The sequence below is a fragment of the Lepisosteus platostomus genome, chromosome 3 (genome assembly GCF_059453375.1).
Source record: "Lepisosteus platostomus isolate fLepPlt1 chromosome 3, fLepPlt1.hap1, whole genome shotgun sequence".
NCBI lineage: Eukaryota > Metazoa > Chordata > Actinopteri > Semionotiformes > Lepisosteidae > Lepisosteus > Lepisosteus platostomus.
The window spans coordinates 68,032,521-68,059,404 of NC_142613.1; the positions used below are offsets into that span (position 1 = coordinate 68,032,521).

At 40.1% G+C, this 26,884-nt stretch overlaps 1 protein-coding gene across 11 annotated transcripts in view; it reads right to left on the reverse strand.

The window, feature by feature from the left end:
• Positions 1-26,884, reverse strand: part of kidins220b (kinase D-interacting substrate 220b) — a 69,534-nt gene that overhangs the window by 26,856 nt on the left and 15,794 nt on the right. For all 11 annotated transcript variants that reach the window (XM_088626566.1, XM_088626563.1, XM_088626562.1 and 8 more), the window contains exons 5-22: positions 25,778-25,876; positions 24,977-25,078; positions 24,365-24,463; positions 23,161-23,358; positions 22,729-22,827; positions 21,670-21,768; positions 21,463-21,561; positions 20,943-21,120; positions 20,455-20,619; positions 19,689-19,868; positions 18,814-18,979; positions 17,986-18,137; positions 17,191-17,480; positions 16,195-16,335; positions 13,113-13,350; positions 12,312-12,400; positions 8,733-8,877; positions 8,392-8,554 (exon numbers count right to left, since the gene is read on the reverse strand). In XM_088626566.1, the coding sequence (XP_088482692.1) occupies positions 8,392-8,554; positions 8,733-8,877; positions 12,312-12,400; positions 13,113-13,350; positions 16,195-16,335; positions 17,191-17,480; positions 17,986-18,137; positions 18,814-18,979; positions 19,689-19,868; positions 20,455-20,619; positions 20,943-21,120; positions 21,463-21,561; positions 21,670-21,768; positions 22,729-22,827; positions 23,161-23,358; positions 24,365-24,463; positions 24,977-25,078; positions 25,778-25,876 (2,702 nt within the window). The remainder of the gene's footprint in view (positions 1-8,391; positions 8,555-8,732; positions 8,878-12,311; positions 12,401-13,112; positions 13,351-16,194; positions 16,336-17,190; positions 17,481-17,985; positions 18,138-18,813; positions 18,980-19,688; positions 19,869-20,454; positions 20,620-20,942; positions 21,121-21,462; positions 21,562-21,669; positions 21,769-22,728; positions 22,828-23,160; positions 23,359-24,364; positions 24,464-24,976; positions 25,079-25,777; positions 25,877-26,884) is intronic.

Here is a 26,884-nt window from a genome sequence, read left to right on the forward strand (position 1 = left end):
TGAAATTAAAGACATTTGATGTTGAAGAAGTGAACGTTTCTCTCCTCTTTAATTTTTTTCTATAGCTCGAGGCAGTGTTTCCCAACTCTTTACCATGGGTTCCTTAAATGATCCCGGTTTTTGATCCAAACCAAAACATAATAATTTATCTTAATATCTTCATCTTACATTGTAATTAAAATCCTCACATCCTGAGGATTTACTCATTTACTGTTTGTGAGAATTATTCACTGTGCAAAATCAAAATATATTTTCCTTTTTTATAGTTAGGAGAAATGGAAAAAGAGCCTGGGATGTTAGCTAAGACCAGGAAAAGGATCCCACCCCAGGGAAAAGTGGACATACATATAATATGGGACATTCACACTTAAAAGGCTTTGGATACCTTATCATTTAAAAATAATCAGGTGTTTAACAGCATGTCTCCTCTTGGTGAACTAGAAAAAGGGTTGGGTATTTGTTTTTGAATGAAATGAGCACTATATTTCTTCTAAAATGTTATGCTAAGATACAATGAAGCACTGCGTTTACTACAAAAAGTTGAACAAGCTGAAGCCAAACCTCCAGCCAAAATGACCTCACCTTCAAAACACTTTGAATAACGAAGCCAAGCTATACAGTACAACATTTTCAATCTTTAAGGAAATAAATCATGCAAAGTTAATGTTTTCTCTACTTAAGAGACTGAGAACAGAAGTATTTACCCATCTTTCTATATACATTTAGTATAGGCTAGCTGATTTGCAATATAAGCCTTATACACTTGGAAGTAGTTCTGGAAGCCAAGATCTCAAATGAAAGTAGTTCAAGGACTGCATTTGAACAGCCATGTCCTAAATAATGTGAGTTTGGTTTTTCAGTGGAAACGCATCATGCAATGATCAAAGGAGCTGATGCTCATCGGTTTGGAGAGGGTGCCAAAACCATTTCTATCGATCCATTGTCATACAGACAGACTACAAATGGAAAATAAATATCCAACACTACTGTGAATCTAACCAGGACCAGTTACCCTACTAAGTAAGCAACACAGAAAATAATCCAGGAAAAACTGAGAGTAACATTTAAATATCTGCAGTTGTCTTTTACTGTAGCTAATATCAGTGCCCATGCCTCAGACATCAGGAAAAGATAGTGTGGGAATGGTTTACATGGAAGGATAGGCACAAAGAAACCACTGCTCTCTAAAAAGAACACTGCCTCCAGTCTCAAGCTTGTCATAGACCACCTGGACAATCAACAAGACTACGAGTGGAATATTCTCTGGACAATTTTGTGTGCTGAAAATCAAACATTGCCTTCCAATAGAAGAACCTCATCTTGACTATCAGGTATGGTGTGGGAAGATCATGGCTTGGGGCTGCTTTGCTGTGTCAGGGACAGGATGGCTTGACATCATTGGCATAACTATGAATTCGGCATTGTAGGAGTAAATTCTGGAGGAAAACGTCAGTCCACGCCTTTGTGAAGCAGAGTTGAAAGTGGGTCATAGAGCAAGACAATGCTCCTAAACAACCAGGAACACAACAGAACAGCTGAAGGAGAAATAAATCCACACTTTGGACTAGCCAGGGCAAAAGTCCAGGCTCCATCAAAATGTTACCAAAGAGGTTCAGCAAACTGTTCATGTAAGTAAAAGACACCAACTTGAAGCAGTGCTGTAAGAAAAAAAAGAGGCCAAAATTCCTAAAAGTCAAAATTACAGACAAACAGTTACAAGAAATGTCTAGTTGAAGGTTCCCCAAGGGTCATGAAATCTAATCATGTTTTAGGTATAAAATATATAAGTACTGTTAATCTAGGAGGTTCACAACATTTTTCTCAGAAAGCTAAACACTACCAACATTTATTTTTTCAGTCAGTCATTATGCTCATAAATGTGGGCAAATTCAAAACTTTCCAAACCCCTAAACCTTATGTGGACTTTACAGTCATAGTCAGGAGGCGTAGTCAAGTACATGGTCAAGATGATCAAAAGAAGGTCTAAGGGCCAAAAAAAGGACAACTGCAAAAGACTGCCCTACTTTTATATCCAAATATTCTTTCATTGGTCCAAAATCAAAGATGAGCTGCGAGTTCATAACAGAAGTCTAAAAAGTCACAGATGACCACTCAGCATGCTGGCGAGTTATCTAAAGAAACGAAAAGATGTTTTCGTGTTCTTGCAAATTACGAGGAGCTCAAACGTTTGTCCTTTGACACAGGAAGATTACAGCAGCTTTGCCACGACAGTTAAATACATGCAATTAAACTGTTAACTGAACAATTTTTATGGCATTCGAGGTATTCAAATAAAAGAAAACTCATTATTCTGTGCTATATTATTCCTTTAATAATCCCATTGCCCTGGGGAAAATGAACAACGCAGTTGTAAGCATTAACAGTAGATTGCAGCTACTCTGGACTACATTTTAACATTCAGACATGTAACACCCCTTTAATATGATGTCAAAATCGGGAATTGTTCACAATTATAAAACCTTTTCATAATTTTCAAAGGGCGTGAAATTATTCGCCCGCCTGTCATTCCACGCTAATGTACGATGTAGTTAATGTGGGGAGGTCAAAGGTTTATAGACAGAAAAAAAAAAGATTTCCAAATCCAGAAATCATTTTTCCTTTTCAATTTCATCCTCTTTCAATCCACAAAAATACATGCCTTATTAATTCAAGGAAGTTAAGATTTAAGGAGGCTTTGTAAGAAAGGATGGCACTCCTTCCTTTTTGCACATCTTACCGCTGCCAAGACAGAGGAACTTCTCCCTAAGTCATGGCCGGTCGAGCGCTGCGTCGCATGGGGGCGCGTGCAAACAGTCCCAGCAGCTGTCTGCCTTCCACGCTCCGACAATGAGAACCATACTGGCTGGGCGGTCTGACTGCACAGCTCATCCCGAAGTTCCACCACGCAGCTCGGCGCTGAAGTGCTCTCGGTTCTGGGGATGACTCACCCTCCCCCCGTCACAAACAAGCGCCAGGAGGATACCGGCTTCAGGGGTGGCTCCGAGCACATGTTTAGCAAGCCCTTTGCAAACCCGCATGACATCACCTCAGGAAGAAAGCTTGCCTAGGAAGGATGTAGGCAGTGGCTTGGCAAGGCACAGGAGAGGCCAGATAAAACAAAGGACAACAGGGGGCCGTGGACCTTGAAGGACAGTGCAGTGTAGTGTAGTATAAATACCCCTGGACACCAAGATCAATGCAGATCTCCCCCCTGTTAGCACAGAAAAGAGTCCATGATGACTGGCAGAGACATATTAAACCAAAAACGGATGAGAACCAGAGCTGACTATATACTCTAAATTAAAGGAATCGCTCGCCATAATAAACCTTTTAAATGGCACTATCTTAAAACACTGTGTTTAAAAAAAAGAATTAGGAAAAAGGAAAGTTCATTTCCTGTGCATAAGGGAGAGTACTGTAAATGTGTATCAAATTAATCAGAAAATGCTACATTCACGTCAGCTTTCCAATTTTAGATTTAGGAACAGCGTCAAGCTGTACGATAAAATAAGTCTTGTAAAATATTTTAAAATTCATGAACCTAATTGGGAATATAAAACTTAAAATAAATCTGATGAAATTACAGTTTTCATTTTCTAAACATGTTAATGGTTTTATTCATAGTGATGTGCTCATGAAAAGTGGAGCTGTTGAGTGAAACAAAGCCCCAGGTAGTATAGGTGTCCAAATCTGAAACATTTTTTCCGCCCTTTCCCCACCTAATTAAATCCCCAATGCACAATACTCCCATGATTGCCAACTGCGTCACCTGATCGAACCCCCTTCACAAAAACCTGCTACAGAAAACTCCACATGTGTTTAAAATTTTTAATCCTTTACACAGAACTGACGTCTTCCCTTTATCATTAACTAAATTAATAACAGTATCTGTCTGATGCTTTTGTCCAAATAAAACGTTCTCCAAGTGCAGTACTTTGGGCAAAGGTACAACAGTAGGGCCCTACACAGGATTTAAACTAGTCCAGTACAAGACCACTGCAGCTTTACAAGGAGAAAAGTAGACCAGTCGAACAGTCAAAGCCTTATTCAGGAAAGACCATTAATATACGGCTGGCATTGCTTTTGTATGCCTGACTGCTTCTTGGCTGCGTTTCTTCTCTCACCCTGTCTCATGCTGATCGGAAGGTCAAACTGTTTTTCAGCCCATTTGTGCAGACTGAGCACTGCTCTCCACTGCAGAGTCAGACTCAGGTCTCAGGATAATCAGCTGGTCAGCAGCAAGTTTATCACGTGCCGGGGTTTGGGAACCCTGGCGAATCATTTTAACACTGAAGGACTGAAAGCAGCACTTAAAAAAAGGGTTAGAAGAAAATACAGGGACAACTCTCCTTAGCGTGACCAACACAACAAAGTTTAACAGAGACTTTCCCGTTAGTGACGAAACTATACATGGATCATTTCTTGTTCATTTATCAATAAAACTCCTCATTCAAGGGCAAGAAAGTTAAAACGTATTTTAAAAAAATGTTATGCCCTTTAAAAGTAGTCTTCTATAGCTTATCAGGATTACGAATAAAGGAAATCGCACAAATATGCTTCACAAAAGCTTTTATCTCGACACGTAATTGCGACTAAATTACAATAATTGTACCAATTAAACTAATCCTGAATGAACAGTATGTCATCTTAATGTTTCAGTGCTTTGAAGCGTCTTTCTAATTAGCTAAAATTGCTCTTCGGTATTAATTTCAAATGTCATTAGTTAAAAGTTTTAACAGTTTGAGGATCCTTTTCAAAACCCACGTTTGAGCAATTCACTGAGAGCTAATTGTTCTCTCAAGAATGAAAGAAGAAGTGGAGAGCCTAACAGAAGCCATTGTCAGATGAATCTTTCAATATTCATTCTAACTGCAATGAGTGCAACAGAAATATAGGTGATCGTCACAGCTCTAGCAGTTTCAAATTAAAGAAGTCCAAGATCCATCTTTTTGGCCTACTGCTACAAAAGGATAATATTTTAATCATTTAAAACATGCAGCAAAACCTTGGAATCCTAAATGTTTTTTACTGCATTCAAGCTATTCAGATAAAAGTAAAAATTAATTATTCTGTGGTATATTATTCCATTTATGATTCCATTGCATAGGCTAAAATGAACAACAAGCTTGTGAGGATCCACAGTAGAATGCAGCCAGCATCTCAAAAAAGACTAAAATATCCTGACAAGTCAATCGCAGCCTCTCAGCTCCTACATTTTGAGCTATAATATCTTTTCATTTCATGTTTTAATTAGTTAGACTTCCCCTTGCTCGATATCTTTAACAGTTCAAATTAATGTAATGCCCCTAGTGCTCTGCTAAGAAACAACATTTAAAGTGGTTTGACCTGGAGGAGTGATTTTCTTTTTAAACAAAGGCAAAATAGGGACAACATTTATCTCTAAACAGCTCATTAAATGAGCCATGTAAGGAAACATCTACTAGAATAGGGAAAACTCATATACAGTATGTTTAACAGAACACTATTTGAATAACTAAATCTATTTTGCATTTTAACTTAATGTATTTTTAAGCAAATATTTGGTTGTACATTTATTTTTGTATGTTTCTCAAGCTGCTCACTACAAAGCAAGATCGTTTTGCATAGTTTCAAATCACTATATCATTACATAGCACAGTTTACATCTCATTACATCTTGAAGGACTGTGGGTCCTTTAGTTGTACAGACTGTGTTACCATAGGCTTGCATACAGATTTTAATGATTTTATTATTCATTTAACCAATGGTAGTATGCATTTACCAATTACTAAGAAATCCTTTTGTCTTCCTACTTTTTTTTTTTAACTGAACAGAAACATTCTTGCGATTATTATTCTTTCAGCATGAAACAGTTTATATCTCAGTTCTATAGGGGAAATCAAGTTTTCTTCTCACTGCAAACACTGCCTATTTACAGAAATAGCCCCAACTGTGCGCTTTTAGAGTGAGCAGATACTCATTAGAAGTATTTACATTTTTGAAACACAAACACAAAACGCTATTAATCAAGAGTAAAGGCACATTTGTCGTGACCTGGGCAGTCTTTGGAAGTTTACTCTCATGTAGAGATCAGCTTTTCACTTTAGCACAGCAATCGTAGTTTCACATTAGCATAGCGTTCAGTGTTTTACTTTAGCGTAGCATTCAGTTTTTCATTACAGCTCAGATATCGGTTTGTTACAGTGACGTGTTCTCTCATAGCTACTAAGACACACTCACTCGAAAATATGTGCCTGCATCTTCCTCAGATCAGAGAGTGACAAACCCCTACTCAAATCTTGCAACATTAAAGCCCTGCTAATAAGCACTTGTTAGGACAAGGGGGAGATCAAACACACCTAAGTGTGAAGCACAAGCTCCGGGTAATTAATCATAGACCTTCCACATTGGAAAAGACACGGAAAACTGTTTTGTTTTCCCTTTTATTTGCAGTTCTGGAAATTCAGAATATGTTGTAGTTCACACTCTTTCCACTACCAGCCCTATTCCTTTCATAGAAGCGACGGCTTTAAAAATGTTGTTTAACAGTTAATCGCCACAAAGCCTGATGTTATTAACAGATTATACACATACTGCAGAAGATTAAGTGACTGGGATGGCCTGAATTTTATATAATCTGTGTAACTCTTTGTAAAGCTGAGGAAACGGCGTCAACTAAATCTGACATAGTAGCCAATATGTTGTTACTTAACTGGATTTTAAAACAATATTACTCCAAGAAATGTGTGATTTGTGAAATATATATACATATACTGTACAAGAAATTTAAGTACTGTACTTTGCACCAAGGTACTACAGCAGTGCCCTACTATACAGTTAACATAGAGCCTTGTGTTTTGAGAGGCTTAGCAATCAAACTCAACTCTTGCTCTCATAAAACTAAGAACCTAAGGCTGAAACGGAACATAAATAAAACTGGAATGATTTCCCCCACCCCCGCACAAACATACAATGTGATTTATCACGCTCTTGCTTCTAAATCATCACTGGTAAAACATTTGTCCCCTTGTGATGGGAATCAGCTTTGATAACTGCGAAAAACTGAACAACTATACGTGTTCTCCCTGAAATAAAAAAAGAACTTTCTGCTACATGAAACACCCTAAGATAACAGAGATCATCCAAAAGACAATGCAATGTGTAAACCTCTAAAATTATTATCCCAAAAGTGAGGATGTTTCTCTTCCAATTGAGAGGTGGCTACAGTATATTCACACGTGTACAGTACAAGTACACAATTCTCCTCATCTGAGGGCGTTAGAAAACAGAATGCATTGAACCAATTACTTTCAGAATCTGTACTCAGAAGCAAAATATCCCAGGTCAATAAGATATATTTGAAAAGCCTTGAGTGCGTTCTAGGAGAAGGTTAAAGATCAGCAAGCTGGGTAAAACCTGAAACGATGCACTGAGTCATTCTGCTAAAATGGCTTGGTACAGCACGCATTTTCTGAACACTGCAAAAAGTTTCCGAGCTGTGACTAATGACTCTGGTTTAATTGCTATGCAGGTAAGAACACTCACTTGTGGTTCTAATGTTTTTTTACATTTGTATCTCGTCGAAAAAAAAGCCTGACGTATAGCTGCCATGTTCTATTTTAAATAACATACTATACAACAGTATGAGCAGAAGCGTGACTGTTAAGGTACTCAACTGAAATTCCTATATCATAGGCTGCACTGCCCCCTGCTGGTCCCAAGATTCATTTACAATTTTTACTTAAAATAATTAAAATAATTCTTGCCCCCATGACGTCTGGGGTTATAATATTGTCATGCTGCATGCAATATTTGTATGATTAAATGCAATAAGGTCAATCATACTGTCAGCAATCTTCCTATGGTAAATTAAAGACTAATCTGAGAAGACTGAGCTATTTAGCTCACAGCACTCTAATGGCCAGTGTGTCTTGATCAATGAGTGCTACTCTGCCACCTGCTGGACAATATCCTGCATTCAAGTGAGCTGTTGCCAAACAGGTAAAAAGCAGCAAAAACATTTCATTACATCCAGCACAGGCACAGATCTTTTTTGTCTTTCTGGGTAATAAGATTGTGTAATAAACTGAATATGGCGAGAAAATGAAATCATTATTTATGCTGGCTAAGGGTCAACAATATTTAAAAAAAACCACAGGGTTAGTCTCAACACTCACAGTGAAGGCAAAGCCAAGAGAATATAGAATCTGATTATACGTTAGTCTGTTCAGCTTCCCATTTTCCACCACTAACAGGCACCGAGAACCACTTACAACTAGCAGACATTAAACATGAAGATCGAGAAGAAAGTAGGGAAAACAAAAAACAACAAAAGGCCAAAACAATTGTATATCGGCAAAAAAAAGGTTCAATTCATACTGTACGCTGTATAAGTGGGGGTTTGGACCTGCCTTTCATAGATTGTCTTCAGTGTGGCTTGGTCTGGGATGCCCTCAGTCTCTTCCAGGAACAAGATGAGCCAAGATGTTCTGTATGGCCACTGCTCTGTCAGGTTTATCCACGAAGCCAGTCTGTCCCAATTAAAGGTGATTTGATTGGCTCGCAACAGTCTTCCTGCAAAACAAGATCTGTTTGTCACACCTGGTCCTCAGCAATCCTGCTGGGCTGTCAAGCTGTTGTTTTAATACTGTTTACTCATATGAACTCCTGATCCATGACGAAAGTATAAATGAAGATGCTCTATTACCCTATGTTAAGGAGTTGGGACATACTTATGTTTTTGCACAGTTACCTGTAACTGAAACAATATTCAGCAGCCTCCTCATGGTCTGTGGGCTGATATCACTGAACCAGTCTTCAGTAACGAGCAGTTTAGTCAGATCAAAAGACATCTGGCGAGTTATTGTTCTCTGCATCTGTCTCCGCCGGTAAGTGTCCTACAGGAGGTAAAGACATACAGTACCATGTAGTTGTGACATCAGTTGACTGAACCATTGCTTATTTCTGGACATTCACTGACCTTTCCCATCAAATTTTTAACTAGCGTGCCTGAGTAGAAAAAAAACAATCGAGGCTCCTGAGAGTTCCATTTCCCTTCTAAATTTGATTGATATTGCTTGTAAGGTAGTGTAAAATGATGTTTATAAAAATCGCATTTTAAAATCAAACACGGGGCATACGCAATTCTAGCAGGAAGGGAGAAATGATTTAATCCACAGCCGTGTAGAGCACTGATCATTTCTGTCAAGGGGTTAAGATTCCACCACAACAAGACAGCAGCATATCCAGTGGCCTGCAAAGGACACGAGAGTGATTCTTTCAAGAAGTTAAGCCATTAATGACTTCCATCTTAACAAATAAGCCTGCCAGTGGTTTCAAACAAAAGGACCGCCGTCTACAAGGTCTCAGAAAAACACCGAACACAGACTTCTGCTTCTGTAAAGGTAACACTTTCAACAGTGAGGAGAGAAAAACTGAAAGGGCAGTTTCCGTCCTTTGCTCGATAAAACCTTTTCAGTTGGTCTGGGATGCGGACTACATAGCATCTCATTCATCTCTTCAAGGAATCCAGGGTACCATATTGAAAATGTTTATTTGAATGTGGCTTGAATGTGGAAAGTTTTTTTAGAATCAATCTTAATTTAACTGAAACTGCATTTCAGTAACTACAATCAATGCACATGATGTACAGTAACGTTGTTATCTGTTGCATAACTACCGCCAGAAGTCAGAGTGACAAGAGAAAGGTCTTGTTCAGTGGTTGAGGTTATTTCCCACATATCTTTAGGATAAATAATGCTTCAGTCATTTTTAAACAATTAAGTACTGGCTGATCTCAACATAAGCTCCAACAGTGAATACAGCAGTACAAAAATGTACTTAATGTAGTTCCAGCTGCCAGAACACATTGGAATTGCATTACAAAGTTCCTGTTAAAGGGCCCATTATCCGTAAATCTCGCAATTTTATGCCAAAATCCATTTATGCATACTCTGTACTGGATTCGGAACACTGTACTGTGAGAGCATTGTCTGAACAATTACCCACTCAAGACACTGGGTTCCATTCAGTTCTGCAAAAACAGAACTGCCCTGCCGTTTCTTCAAAGTTTAAAATCTGAGTGATGAGGGTGCAATCCAGGGAGCGCTCAGTATACAAAGCGTTCAGCACAGACGAATTTTTACAAATTAATAGAAATCTAATGAAGTACAATTAACCAAAATCTCTACTGGTCATTCTCAAGGTCAAAGGAGCTTGACAACATTAAGGCATGTCCATCGTGTTTTTCATCGTTTCCTTCTTAGTCTATTTACTCTGAGCTGCAAAGATCAAATTTAGAGGTAAAATTGGGTATTGGATATTGGGTACCAAATATTAGGTGCAAATATTATATAACATGCTAATGAAACTAAAGGAGCATAAAAAGCAAAGCTGTGCATGGATGAGACCCATTCATGCTACTGTCATTTTATAAGTTTATACTATTACATCCAAACTGAGTGCCATGCAATGACAGGGGAGTTTTTTTTTATAGACATTTATCTCCATACCTGTTTAGATGCACAAGAAAAGTCAACTTAGCTCCTTGGCTCAATGCAGCTAAGTACACAAAGCAAATCTCTCAAATCAACTGAAAACGTATTTTTTCCCCAGTGGAAATACTACATCATCCAACAAGCATCTGCTGGGTCATGCTCTTTTTTTTCTCCATTCTTGAAAGTACAGATATGCTTTGGATAGATTTACAATAATACTACAGTTAAGACACAGAATGAAACAATATAATTACAGTATGCTAATCGGAAAAATATGGTGCTCAGAAAATGCTGTAAACAAGTATTCTTCTTGAAAAACAGCAAATTAAGCAAAAGAAAACAAAGAAAGGCATCCAAAAATTGCAAAATATACTGGGTACATGTCAACAACCACAAACAGAATTTGTGGGAGAAAGGCAGAATTAGTTCATCTCCTGCAATGCACTCTTGCGTTCCAGAATTCTGTCACAAAAGCCTTGCAGCTAGACCCTGTTATTAAGCTTAGAATTGTATCTGCTCTGCTGCAGAAGGAATGATAAACAGCCATTAAGTCAAGGAGATGCACATTATCACCCTTTCCCCTGGCACATTTTGGTCTCACTACCCATGTATGCGCTACTTATATACCAGCCTAAAGCTATCTCCAGTTATCAACCTGTTTCTAATTTTCCTTTTCTCTACACGTTTTCTTGGAAAGAATATCGTCAGCTGCATCGTCAAACATATTGCCAAACACAAGAATGCCTTTAGCCTGCACCACAGCAGTAACAGTGCAAGAGGAAACTGGCACTGATCTGCTCCTTAGTGTTGACAATGGCACTGCCTCAGACCTAGTCCTTTTGGATGCAACAGCAGTCTTTGATGCCACACTTTAATTGCCCTAGATCACCTGGACTATCTCAGCAGAAGGTCGGCTACGTGTGCCAGAATTCATGTGTCCAGAAACCCTACTTTTTCTGGACACCTGCAATCAGTTTTCTTTGTAAGACGAAGGTCTCAAAGGAGCCAAGTTTTTTTGTGGTATGCAGAAGTTTTTTTGTGATATACAGATTTGTATATCAGCCTGACAGATTTATCCTGACAACAGTTCAGCTTCACTGAAACCTAACTCAGGAACTCAAGAGCAGGTACTGTTTGAGAGGTCTGTGTAAGCGCCTAGCTCGAGAAAGTTCAATCCGGAATGGATTCAAGTCTTTCATCGCATGCTTTCCCTAAACCTTGACCTTTATTATGATCACACCATGCCATTTAAAGACAATGAAGTATTTTTATAAACTCAACGCAACGTAATGTGTGGGTGTTTCTTTATTAGCCCTATACAATTTCTTGCATTAGGAATTCGTCTTTTCGCATACCCCAGCTTACTCTCCATGAGACACACAGACAGGGAGAGAGAAGCTTGGGGTCAGAGCGCAGGATCAGCCATTGTACAGTGCCCCTGGAGCAGTTGGGGTTAAGGGCCTTGCTCAGGGGCCCAACGGAGTAGGATTCCTCTGCCGGCCGCGGGATTTGAACCGGCAACCTTCCAGTCACAAGCGCAGATCCTTAGCCACAGAGCCACCACTCCACCCGCACCTGAAGAAGGCTCCACGGCCGAAACGTTGTGTTTTTTCTTCTTTTTTTCAGCATGGAATAAACCTATTACTTGTTCCTTTGCAGCCTACGCATGCTGACACAGCTAACCACCTGACCTACTTTTGTTTAACACCTTACATGGCACTGAGTGAGCCTTAGAGAGGAAACTAAAACACTGAAACACTATGTTTATATGCCACAGAAAGCAGAAAAACAAGAACGAGTTTTCAAGATATGTTTGACAGTTCAATGCAGCCTACCCTTCGGTTTAATGCAGTTTTGCTGCCAAGCTTGGTGAGCTCCCCGAGACTATGCTGGGAAAGTTTCCTGTCAGCCTCTTCATGCCAACCTTAAGAGAACACAAAACACAACAACAAAAAAAGAACAGTTACACTTCGGTTTGCCTGTTAACAAAATGATTGGTGTCATAAATTACATGCATCTAGGCTCAAAATGAATACATTCTGATTATGTTTGGAGATTTGGGAATTATCCCACCAGAACCTGAAAAGCTCTGCAAAATTTTAAAGGGCATTAGAAATGACTAGCGGATTTTCTGCATCTTTGAGCCTGCAGTTACTCCTAGTAATACTTCTGAACAATGTGAAGTGATGTTACTTTACTTCCAGGCATGCTCATGGTACCTTCACACCATTATCATCTCAACATTATATCCAAACACCCAAACTATGCATCCGCTTACACATCTATCATCGTATACAGCAGCTTTAGATTAAGTCACACACATCATCATCAAGCAATCTTTTTGGATTTTTTGCAACAGTATTGACGGTTAGAAGCAGCACTGGAAGGACTGTTTCCTGCAGTGGAGCTGCATGATGTATTGCACTGTTGCTTCATACAACACACAAAAAAGGAGCACTAACACAGTGTGGCAGACATTAATGGCTACGATAGCACTGTTTTTCACACCCCATGAACAAGTATTAGGATTTGGCAGGGGAGGGAGACTGACCCCACGCATTCAAATAAGTCCTGCCCGGAGCACAATGCAAGAGCATTCAAATGTAATGAACTCTGAATCCTGCTAGAGGGCGCACCTTCCGAGTTTGCAAGATCCCCATTGGTTGGTGCAGCCGCGCAGAGTTTCCTGGCGTTGCTGAGCCCGCGGCTATTCAGAAAGACAGGCAGGTGGACGATGTTGCGCATGTAGTCGTGGCCGTTGATATTCGAGTCCCGCAATACGCTATTGAGGTTCTGGTTGATGGCCTTGATAATAATGTGAGGGTCGCTGGCAAAAATTGCGATAAACGGACCTTTCGAGAACAACACTCTTACCTGGGGGGAAAGGAAATATGGGAAAAGTAATCGGTGTATAATAGTCACACGATTCCTGGGCCCCTCACAAGCTTTTTAACATATACGATCTGAGCAACAAAATATCACTCAAAATTATAGAAATATGTGCTATACCTATATTATTATATTCTGTAAAAAGGTAAAGGTATAATTTTGACCAAAAAAAAAATCACAAACCATGCTCTCTCTGTGTAAGAAATCTGTTACTATCCCCATCCCAAAAACTGCCAGGCCACGTGGGCTTAGTAACTACAGGCCAGTGGCTCTCCCTGTGAAAAGTCTGGAGAGAATATTGAAGCGACACACTGTAAAGGACACACGGGACCTGACTGAGCCCCCGTTTTGCTTACAGAGAAAAAAGGAGAGTAAAAGATGCAATAGTCACTCTGTTAAACACGGACTGTTGGCACCAACCATGGCCAAGCAAAGTCCATCCATCTGACTTCTAATTGCTTTACCCAATACAGTGTAAAGGAGAAGCTGGAGCCTATCTAGGCAAGCAAGTTGGGGTACACGCTGGATGGACACCCAGTCCATCACAGGGCACACACACTCACACCAGGGCCAATTTTCCTGGAAGCCAGTTAACCTGCCAATATGCCTTTCGACTGTGAGAGGAAAGCAAAGCACCTGAAGGTAACCCACATGGACACAGGGAGAACATACTAACCCCTTGAAGATAACAGCCCAAGAACTGAACCCAGGGCTCCCGCACTGTGAGGCAGCAATGCTAACCATTGTCGCCTCTGTGCCACGCTCAGGAAAAGTTGTGTGAATTTGATGTATTTTTCTTTTACTTTTAACACACTTCTACCATTCTTACTGGTACATTAACTCTCAAACTAAAAGTTAAATGAAACAGCAACCTAATTAGATGGATGTGAGGGTTTTTAACAAACAGCTATCAACGGGTCTAAGTGTGGAAAAGATGAGCTGATGTATGCTGGCCTTCTGCTGGACTCTGAGCTGTGTCTTGTCCCCTGTACTGTTTGAGCTATGAAAGGATATATAAAAAGATAGCCATCCTTCAACCCACTGGATTAAGTGGTACGTCTGTGGAGGTTGTTGATGATACGTTTTTGAGACCGGTAACAGATAAATGGGACAAATGTTGTGAGAACCAATAAAGAACCAAAAAGGGCCAACGATGATTTTTTCTCTAATCAAGCTTAGCTGCTTTAAGGTGGACAGAAATATCTTAACACTTTTCTACAAATAATGTATTGGAAGTATCTTAACATTCTGTCTTATCTGGAAGTTTGATAACACCAGGACTGCAAACTGTAATAGGTTTGGGAAAATTGAGGTAGTAAATTTTGGAGGTAAATCAAATTAACCTAAATGCTGTCTACAAACACAGGGTTCTGAAGAAGGCCAGCAGCATTATGGAGTACATAGCACACATCCTCTGCAATTTGACTCATAAATCAATGTAAAGCCATTACTTTATTTCCTCAAATTCTGCTGTCTGGAACTATTAGTTAGTGATGGTTGTTTTCATTGTATTTTTGTGTCAGGCTCTGCCACAAAACAAATTTCCCCTGGGCATAATGAAGCTTAAATTGAACATGGAAAGGTTTAAAAAAAGACATTTGATACATAAGGATTAACAACCCTGACTGCTGTGTGGCAACGGTAATTTTCATCATTAGGGCTTTCCAAAATCCAAATACATACCAGTAAGTGCCTCTATTTAATAAGGAACAAACAGGGCTTTATAAGGTACAAACAGGGCTTTATAAACTGTCAATAGCTCTCTTTAACAGAGTAGCTTTTATATTACATTAGCAATAAAGTAATAATTGTTTACCTATCTTTTAAGTGTTAGTATCATTTGAATAGTTCTTGAATTAAAGTTATGCTGATATTGTAAAATGTTTAGTTTTAATTTAATTTTAATTAATTTAATTAATCTCATAATTTTAAATAAAAATAATTTTATACGCTTACTGAAAACAAAAACTCTTCTCATGACCTCCAATAAAGTCATTCAGGCAGAATATCTAATTAGTGTAAGGAAGGTTACAAATTCAAGGATATCATTTTCCAAAATAATTACATTTGGCTAAAGGAAATTCTTTTACTCCCAATGGAGATGGAATTTTAACTCCTTCCAGTTTTACAGTCCCACCAGAATTCACTTAAGTAGGATATAAGTGTATATCAGCCATCAAAACAAGCAAGAAACAGATCTAATTAAATCTTCTGATAGGCCTTCTGATGGCAGCCACCCGAGAAGTCAAAATCATCATCTCTCTCCCCGATTTTACCAAGCACACTGATATGTTTATTTCCCAGTTAACTTTTTCTAGATCTTTATTTTCTACAATAATATGGCACTGCAGCAGTTGTTGACAAATAAGGTCATTTTTGTACCAGGAATCAAAAATTAAAAGAGCACACTGAAGCTTTTTGCTGAAAACGCATTTATCCCACAATTGTTATTTCACGAAAAACATCTCTCTGCATTTATTTTTAGTGCTTCTAATTATTCATTCCAAAAGAGTAAAATAAAACATATTACTTTGGACGTTTAATTGCTGTTATTGTTAAATTGTGTTAAATTGTTGGATGTTTGATTCTTTGTTATGCCTTTGCTAATTTGGCAGCCTCCTGACCTGTAACTTGGCAAATATTGCACATTTGGAAGAGTACATGTGTTGAATATTTTCAAAACCTGTTTTGAATATCCTGTTTTTTAACAAGGCTTTTCTGCCTGGTCTAGAACTGTCTGCCTTTTTAGAACTGTTCCTTAATTAAACTACCATCTGAAAGCAGCCAAACAGTTGGGTAGTAGTGACGATGGAGATGTACAGTACTTACAGTGTCGAGCATCTGTAGGACTTTATCCTGTTCACAGGCATCCAGCCCATCAATGATGACAACCAGTCTTGTCTGATTCTGAGTGAAGCCATCAATTGTCTTTGCCATTTTGGCCATCATCTCCACTTCACATTTTAATACCTTTTTAAACAACAAAACAACACTGGGTGTCAAACTGCAAGTAACTCAAAGAGCTAACCTGTTAAGATGGACCGTCAGTTAGCAGGTCACAGGATGTGGATTTCTAAAAACAACAATACAGGCATGCAAGAGGAACAACAGAAATAAAATCAACTGCTTGTAATGCCTCCAGGGGCAGGGTCGTCAAAGGGCGGTACTTTTCCCAGATAGTACTGCACTGCTTAGACATCCTTGCCCATACCAAGATGGCTGTAGAGAGCTGTCAGCCATGAAATGGAGGCTGCCAGGAAGCAGTAGAGCAGAAAATAGCTGTGTGTTCTTCCCCAGCCTATGTAAGCAGACTGCCGAACATGCAAGGAGAGAGTGGAGAGAGAAAGAATGGCTACCAGGAGGCACTAAACTCTGTATAAGACTGCAACCAGGAGAAACCATGCTCTGTGTGAGTTACTACCACTGCTGTATGATACTTCAAGGTCCACAATAATTATTTGTTATTGTAAGCATCTTAGCTGCCGGACTTGGTAGGACTGAAAATACAATTAGCAAAGAGTTCAAAAAAGAGGTAGGCTTTAATTTAGTTATTTTGCTGTTGATGGAAGTTGGTGTATTTCCCCATGGATGTAAATAAAGAATGTAAAAACAGTTTGCAATAGGGTGCTGGCCAGGAACCTGCCTATTTCAAGAGTCCTTTTGTGGCCCACCCCTTGTTGCATCACACACTTAAGCTAAGGAACCCTAAAAAGCCTCCAAAAATCAAAACTTGACAGAAGCCTCTAGCATATTATTTATTGTATACATATTATGGGCTACAGGTATGCCAGTGGATGTTGGTGTATACTTTAAAGCTTCAATGACCTTCATAAAGCCTTCACTCTTGAGCTTGTGCATCTTGTTGGCAGCGCTATGCAGGCGCTTCCTCTGGGAGTTGAGCACAGAGTCCAGCACTTGCCACCAGGTTCGGCAGTTGAGGACGAGGGCCAGGCTGATGACACAGGCCATGGAGATTAGCACGGCGTTCACCGTCATGTTCTTCACGTCCACTTTGAAAATGGCCAGCAGCGTGAACCCCGCGATCAGGCAGCCCAGGATGAACAGGAAGATGACAAACGAAGGCACACAACACGTCTTCTTCCACTTCTTTTTCCCTGAAAAGATAAAAAGATGCTTAATTTTCCAATAATGTCTAACAGTGTCTAGCTGCCTAATACGTCTATATCTTCCTTCAGACAAAAAGAAGGTAACAGCCCTAGATTGTATTTGATTAATTTATTGGTTATATAATAAACCTGGCAAAATATAATTAAGAAAAAAAAACATTCAATTTGTTAATTGACTAATTTATGTTAATTGTCATTTACTTGAAAAGCAGCGTAGGTAGTACACTACAATCAGAATTGAAAACAGCTGCCTTGTTTCTAAACCTTTACTCGCAGAGGAAATCACTTAATATTCATCTGACACTGCATTGTCATTAACATCAGAAGCTCACATTTGTTAATGCGAGAAACACATGAGCAAAGTTTCTCTCGCTCTCGTTCCACTTTTTTCTTGGGAAAAAAATATATAAAAGCACAAAAATTAGAATACAGTTTTCAAAACGCATTATAAAACAGAGGCAGTCCCTCACAGAATCACACTTCTCATTCCTACCCTGTGTGTCTTCTGTTTTGAAGACCCTAAACAACCTGGTTGCTAGAAAGCCAAACTCCCTTTCGCAGGCATCAGAGAGGGTCGCTATCATCTCGGCCATGGATGTCTCCCCACCCACACTGGACAGCCTGCTGTAATCTGTAAACAAAAACCTACGACACAAAACAAGTTAAAGATCAATTTAACATATACAATGAACTACAGATATATTGCCTAAGCTTTGATAAATGAGGCTTAGGTCACTGGCAAACTTAGCTGCTGTCGTCAGCAAATCGATGGCAGTAAAAAGGTAAAGTACCTCTGATGAGGTTTCACCTCATACGTCAGCTATCAATATTAACAAAACAAGGCCTGCAGGGCTCAGCGGAAACGTGTGGCACGCATGAGACCTTCGTCAACAGTAGCACACTACCGCGGTGACAAAAAGCAACCTGTATAATTTTGTATCACAGCAGTGGAGCTTAAAATGAGTTTATAGTGGAGTTTAAATGAGTTTATAGAACCTATAAGAAAGGAGAGGAGAGGAAGGAAGAGGAGAGGAGAGGAAGCCATTTGATCCATCTCACCAGCTGGGTAGTTAGTAGCTAATTGATCCAAAGATGTACTCCAGCCATTTTCTGAAGAAGGCCAGCTTACTGGCTTCAACAACAATGGCTGGGTGGCTTGTTCCCTACTCCCAGCTTTGTCTTTACAAGGAAGCCCGATTTACAAGAAATTACAAATGCTGAAGAAAAAGAGAAGAAAGCCCCGCTCTCTGTGGAAGGCAAAAGAAAGCGGGGGCAAACCGCCTCCGCCTCAGCCCAGGAGGGAGGCGGTGTGGAGCTTTACCTGACTGGCAGCGCCCGGGTCGTCTGCTCAGGCAGCTCCGGGGGGTTCACAAACATCAGCTTGAGAAGCAGCTCCAGATACCCGATGTGTCTGGCTAACCTGGTGCTGAGAACCCAAGCCCAGTTCCAGCTCTCCCCCTCCCTGCGCCCACCAAAGTACACCACCACTGCAAAAGAAACGCAGCAAAGACACGAAGGAGTAGGTCAGTTCTTGCGGGTACGGTAACCAAGTTGGAATCCACAAGAGTCATGAAATTCAGAAGACTTGAAAATCAACCACATCAAAAAACAAAATCACCAGGAGTCCTGGCATACACAGCCATGTGTATTTCACTGCTAAAAAAAATCCCTACATTTAAACAAACAAAAAGAGCTTTTGGGTTGCCATCTGGTTGCAAACAAACATGGATCAAGTCACAGCGTCTCTCTGCCTGTAAAACGTCGCCCTCTTGTGTCTTCATGGAGACTGACATCCTCCTACAGCAGTGCACAAAATGTTCTTGCCGTTTTAAAAAACCTTTTTGAGCTCATATTCCTCTCAATTTTAAAGACCTGAATAATACAATATTCAAATTCTGCTGAATAATTCTAGGTCATTCCTTTAACTTGGGAAAAAACTCAAATGTAGCTTTTTTTTTTTAAAGACTGCGGTGGGAAAAAACATTCATAGAGATTTAGTGATAAACTAAAAGGTATTAAATTACTAATAAGCTTAGTACAAATAAGCCAACTATCTGTACATTGTACTGACACCTGCACAGCACAGAGGAACTGAGGCATCTCTCTTAGGTTCTACACATTCATAATACAAAGCCAAATACACTGATGGCAAAATTATTATATGACCGACCTTATCCTGGCAAACTGCGCTCTTACCGAAAAATATGTACAGGACCGCCAGCAGGCTGAGCCCGACAGCAATGCCCAGTTTGGGGTCAACGGCAAACCCCAGGAGCAGACCCACGGCGCCACACAGCAGCAGAGTGAGGAAAACCACCAGCCAGGAGAACTGGAACAGAGGCTCGATCTGCTGCCCTGCAAACGTCTTCATCTCATCTGCACCCAGCCGAGAAAACAACACGTCAGACAAGCCCTGGGCCTCCAGTTACTTAGTAAGTACATTGCACATTGCTATTTACTGCAGTAAAACTGATTTCTTCTTTACATAGCTTAATTATTTCATTCAGTGCTTTACATCTCAGGATAACTAGTGTGCAGTCCCCTGCACTGTAATTTTCCCCACTTTCGTCCAACAAATTTCCAGTCCCGTGTAAATATTGAAATCTTAACATTAATCTCCTCTGTAAAGGGTGTTTTACCAGATGCTCTTCCCTGAGAGACATAATGAATTTGTGCACAGACGTCCTACCTAGATAAGGTTAACCAGACGGAACTAAGTATAACATCCGATTGCAAATGTGAATTATTAGTTTAACAAAAGTGCAATCGCAAATCTTGTTGTACCATCATGACTGTCTGTAACCGCCAAATCCAGTAATATCTGAACTGAGGAATTAATAGGGAACGTGTAAAGCTGCATCTCCCAGATCAGCAGAGTAACAGAGCAAAGCCTTAGAAGATCTGATGAATGACACAGTACACAAAGAGTCGGGTGAGCACCATGCACCAGAACAGACTTTACCTTCCAGCTTCTTGAGTAGGAATGACTTCCCACTCCCCCACTGAGCATACAGGCCCACGCAGATAGGCGGCTGCATGGTGGGCTCACTCAGGATGTCCGCCAGCGCGCTGCTGTACAGGTCGTAGCCCAGCATGTCGCCATCAGACTCCGTGGGAGACAGATGCCCTGAGAAGACGCAAAAAACACCAACTTGTTTTCCAGCTCGTGAAAGAGGTACCCGACAATCAGTCTCAGGCTCGTCCTGGGTTCTGATTTCCCAATATCCGTTTTTTTCCCCGAGTTTAGATAATACTTTATTAATCCTGTAGGGAAACTGAACCGTTTCCTGACGGTTCAAGTTGTTTTTTCCTGTAAATAGTTTTATGTTATCTGAAATTAACTCAAGTCAAGATTTCCTATTATTAATAACAGTAATGTTGAGCCAACAGAATGACAGTATGAAAGGTGAAATGTAAACATTACTGTGAAAGGCCATACTATCTACTTACGTGCTCCAAAAATCTGAGTTAAGATGCTCTTCTGGTGGCTGCAGTCAATGTTGTAAGGGGTTTCTCCAGCTTTGTTGGGGCGGTACAGTAGACGTCCATCTTTGGGGTTTCTCAGAAGAAGTTCGGCCAGCTTTCTGCTTCTTCCCCGAATTGCAATGTGAAGAGGTGTATCTCCTTTCTGTCAGGAAAAACAGACAATGGATTTCATTTCTTGGCTTTAACAAAGTACCCTGCTATCATGTAAATATCTCTCTATATGACAGTGTGATTTACAAAGTCTAAAAAAGATTGAATTAATGAAGATGCTGATTGTCTTTTATTATCTGTCCTCCTATTATTTGGCTCTGCTAGATTACACCAGGCTAATTCTCTGTATGAACATCACTCAAACCTACAAGTGTGACGATGGCACGATATTGTTCAACTGTGATTATTCTGTGGGTATTAATCTTTCATTGAATCTCTCCGTTACCGCTGGGTCATTGTTCCACACAGAGAATGTAATGGCACATCACCACACCTTGTCTACAGCAGACACTTTGGCTCCTTTATCCAGGAGCAGCTCCACAATCTCAATGTTTCTCATCTTCGTGGCCTTGATAAGAGGGGTCTCTCCATCCTGCCAAGAGAAAAAGACAGCTGTTTAGAATATATTTCATTTACTACAGCAGGTTCTGTAATCAGGGTTTTCCAGATGCGCTATGATAAGGTTAATTACTGCCTTTACCTTGGTGCAGGTTTCAGTGTCTGGATTACACTGCAGGATGTCTCTCACCATAGTGGCGTTCCCTTTCTCCACCGCCCAGTACAACGCAGTCTTATTATCCTAGACAACAGGACGAAGGAGGTGCACGATCAAACCACGCTCAAAATGTTCACCTCTTCAGGTGTGTGCATCACAAAAGAAAAACTCTTTCCTAGTATTAAACAAACTCAAAAAGTCCCTTCTTGAGCGGTACCATTTTTACCATAATTTCTTTGAGATAATCTTACAAATCTTCATTATTGCAAAATGATGATAATTTTCAGACGATACCTGATCTTTGCAAACCCTGCCACTTGCAGCACTTATTTTAGCCAGTAGCTATATCACTCTGCAACAAACAACTGGGCCACCCACTGAAGCTCAGCAGGTGTGAGCCTGGTCAGTTCCTGGATGGGAGACCTCCTGGAAAAGCTAAGGTTGCTGCTGGTAGAGGTGTTAGTGAGGCCAGTAGGGGGTGCTATAGTAATGGGGACACTACACTTTAAAAAGATGCCTTCCTTCAAATGAGACCTAAAACCGAGGTCTCTGTGATCATTAAAAATTCCAGGGCATTTCTCGAAAAGAGTAGTGGCGTGACCATGGCCTCTCCCTATCATGGTCTCCTAATAATCCTCATCCGTGGAATGGCTTCTGTTCTCCTCCCCACCCTCAGATAGCTGACGTGTGGGGAGCGTATTGGTGCACTATGGTTGCCGTCGCATCATCTAGGTAGATGGTAAGTACACATTGGTAGTCTTATTATTATATTTTATGGAATATACAATACGATATCATACAGTATTATATAATAATATAGTAGTTCAGGTGGGGAGCTGCGTCAGCATGCGTAGGCTGCAGAGGAACAAGGAATAGGTTTAATCCATGCTGAAAAAAAGAAGAAAGAGAACACAACGTTTCGGCCGTGGAGCCTTCTTCAGGTGTGAAGAGAGATTACTTGTTCCTAATAATAGAGTATATTATATAATAGTATTATTATTATCATCATCAAATTGCTCAGTGATTTTTTAACACAAATCTCACCTGCCCCCTGATGTCTATGTCAGCGTATTTATGCAGCAGTGCTCTAACAATCTCCACATGACCACCTCTCACTGCACCAATAAGCACTGTGTCCCCACTCTGAAAGACAAAAACAATACACACGGTCAGCCCAGACTCTTTCCTTTACCCAGGATACTCCAGTCAAACGCACAGCATCTACATTTAACAACAATGAGACTTAGATCTAGGCAATGCTCAGTTCCCTTGCAACATTCATAAACCAGTGAGAAAAAAATACAATCTTCACGCAAACTTCTAAGAGTAGGTTTCTACAGCCAATCAACATTTTTATACGGTGTTAGCTCATATTTATATATTCTTTCAATTCATTGTTTTTTCATATTAGAGATTATTAAAGGCAAGGCACTAAGGACTTCTTCGTATTGTTCTTCTAACATGAGAGGTGCCCACCCTGTCTGGGATGTTGACGTAGGTCCCTGCGTCCAGAAGGTCTTGGACAATCTCGGTGTGGCCTTCTTTGGCGGCAATCATCAGCGCCGTGTTCCCGTCCTTATCTGTCATGTTGACATTTGGGTTCCTCTTCAGCAGCTCCTTCACCACGTCAGTGTAGCCGCCTTTCACTGCCACGATCAAGGCCGTCATGGAGTTCTGAGAGGACAAGAAGGGGAGCAAGCCAACTTAAAAATGCTCTTGTATACGCTCTTTGAAATGTTTGACGAACAGGTCTGGATTCAACATATTCTTTTTTTTTTAGACATAAATTTCCTACTACAAGTGTTCAATCAATCCAAGTAAACAACGCTAAAATTGTACAGTTTAACACAACTGAGTGCTAGTTCCACACTACGATTGGTAAACAAACTTCTAACATCACTTAGCTACAAAGAATAAATAACTTTGGGTAGTTAAATAAAAAGCTGGGATTCATCACCTAGCCCTTAAGGTAACATACTGTTACATTTTCAAGGCTTTTCAATACTCCTAACTTATTCCTTTTTCTATTTTACCTAAGGGTAAACTATTAGATTTCAGAATCTTTTGATTACCCTTCAAAGGAGAACATTCTTGCTGTATACCAGTATTTATTTTTTCACAATATACATACAAATATAACCTTAAAACAGTAAACTTCATGTCGGTCAAAAGTTGTATAAACCTGGAATTATTCTGGTTAACTACCATTGGTATATTTATGCACAATTACCCTATTATCCCAAAGATATATATATCTTTCTCGCTTATAAAGCTGGAAACGTTCCAGGTGCTTGGGCGTGTACATTATTACAGTATAATTGTCTTGCAAAAACAAAAAGCAAAGAGATGGTAAGCAAAACAAAGCACCATTATGTCATAATTATAGGGAGGTTAGTAACCAGTCAGCCATTTATAGCCTTTGGTGACCGAAAGCATGTCTGTGGTCTGCAGGTTCGACACAAAATAATTCTGACAGCTGCTCCCTCCCTGCTTTAAAACAGCCTAGCAGCTTTGACTGCATGAAAAGCGGTGTTTATACGTTTGCATGGAAAAAGAAAATAGAACTATCTGACTGAGCGCAGGGGCTTCTATCTTGAAGGAGTGTCTCCAGGTGCATCTAAAGTTCAGGACCGTCATTTGGTTAAGCCTGTGCCACACCGTGCTTCTCATCGGAACTTACAGCTCCTTCCTGATCCACATCGGCTCCATTCTCCAGCAAGTGCATCACGCTGTCATAATGGCCTTTCCTGGCTGCCCAGATTAAGGGGGTGGTACCATACTGACAAAAAAAACGAACAAGTTGCATAGTTAATCACATGTACAGAGCAAACCTGAGACTACTTTGAAGACTCCTGAACTAACTTAGTTTTTGAAGCATTTCAGAGGACCCCAACATGAAAGCCTATAATAAAGGGGTTCATTCTGAAGAACCCTGAGAATGGCACCACCTTTTCCTGCACTAGAAAACAGACGTTTTACTTGTGAGGCACAAGTGTTTAAATTCACAACATATAACTTTTTCATCTTTGCCCTACAAAATCAGCGTCATGACAAATAAAAAACTAACCACAACTTTGAGTTGTTTTAAAGTTATAAAGAAACGTTTATGAAGGGTTCTTTTAAAAAAGTGCCAAAATCTTTTACATGCTCTAATCATTAACACAAATTTGTTGTTGGCTACAGGCTATATTATGTATAATATTATAAACAAAACCAGTCAAAACGGATATCCTCTCCTGTTAGGATAACTCTCTACACACAATCCAAAGCAGGTGCAACGATGCATACTCACTTTGTCTGAGCAGTTGACCTTGGCGCCATACTGAAGCAAGAGATGCACAATCTCTGCATGTCCTCGCCCAGCCGCCCAGATAATGGGATAGACGCTGTATTGCTGAGGTGGAAGGGAATATTAATATATACAGACAACAGAAATCTTAAACCAAGAAATTTCCCCCTAAGAAACAACTGCAAATTATCAGAAGGGCCTTCTCGTACCATGAGCAGTTGTAAAACACTGATGTAGCTATGCGTCAAAATAAAGAGGGGTGAAGAATGGAACCGGTTAAGTAAAGGCTTTTCTGAAGAAAAGGGTTTTGAGTCTGGATTTGAAGGAGTTTAGAGAAGGTGACTCTCCGATATCCTTGGGGAGAGAGTTCCAGGCTTGGGGTTATAACAGGAGAAGGCCCCGTCACCCATACAATGTAGACGGGCTTGGGGGACAGTAAGGAGAACAGAATTAGAAGAGCGAAGGTTGCGAGGTGGGGAGTAGGGCGATAACAGTTCAGACAGGAACTGAGGTGCCAAGCCATGCAGAGCCTTATAGGTGAGCATGAGGATTTTAAAGTCTACACGGAATTTGACCGGAAGCCAGTGCAAGGACTCCAGAATAGGAGTAATGTGAACATTTGCACTAGACCTGGTCAGGATTCTGGCTGCTGAATTTTGGACATACTGCAGTTTGTTCAGAGTAAATTTAGATACTCCAGCGAGAAGAGCATTACAGTAGTCAATTCGAGAGAACACAAATGTGTTGAATATGTTCCTAGGCGTCCTGGGGAAAAGGGCTACAACGCAGAACGTAAGAGCGTACCTGGCCAGTGATGTTGGGGTTGGCCCCTTTGGCAAGCAGCATTCTTGCCACCTCACCGCGGCCTTTGTATGCAGCCCACATGAGGGCAGTCCATCCGCCCTGCAAAAGCACAGACCAGCTATAAACACCAGCACAAATTAGTTTTGCATTTGATCATCGGAGACAGTCGATCTGACATGGGAGGCTCTTTCCCCGAAGCTAGCCCAGCCGTGTTTGTGAATTGATGCCCTGGATTCGTCGAGGAAACCGTTTGTAACCTTCCTTATGTTCTTTCTCGTGTAGTCATCCACTCTCGAGTATGGCTTGATTCCAATGAGGATGCCAAAATGTCTTTTCTCACAATTCCTGGCAGCAGAAAGCATTCAAATTCACAGAGAACATGACAAGAAGAGCTGCATATCAGGGCTTGTATTGCTCGTCCATTTCAAATTATGTGCAAAAAGGAGAATGCAGCTCACCTACATTTTGCTTTAATGTTTATGAGGTGTTTCAGATATAAATATATATATAGGAGTGTCTTAGATTAAAAAAAATAACACAGAAACGTTTAACTAGCAAATATGAAACGGCATAATATGCTAGTTCGACCAACCACTTTTCAAACAACCTGCTATTTGCTGTATGCTGTATGTTTTAAGCAGTAATTTATTACAATCATTTCACATGATCAGCCTTCAGGCAACCGTTTAGACAAACTAAGCTTTCCAGCACTCTCCTAAAATAGTCAGGTTTTCCATTTTATTCATGCTAAACATCATGTACAATCATTAATGGGTTTCTATGTCAGCACATCCTGCTATGAAACCAAAACACACTACAATTGTTTAATGAAAAGAAGTCCAATAGGCTTTTTAAAACTTCAGAAGTTTTTTTAGTACTTTCTTTGTCTTTATATATAAAAAAATTGAGTATTGCAAAAATTCTTACTATTGCTTATATCATTACTTAGTTTATGCAGCATATTGCATGCTAAAATCCAGAAGATTTACAGCATGCTGGATGAATGAATTAGCATGCCTTTCAACCTACCCGAAATAAAGTCAGACACATACACACTACCTCCCACCATGTTCAATACTGTTCTTCACTAATTTATTAAGGCCAGTT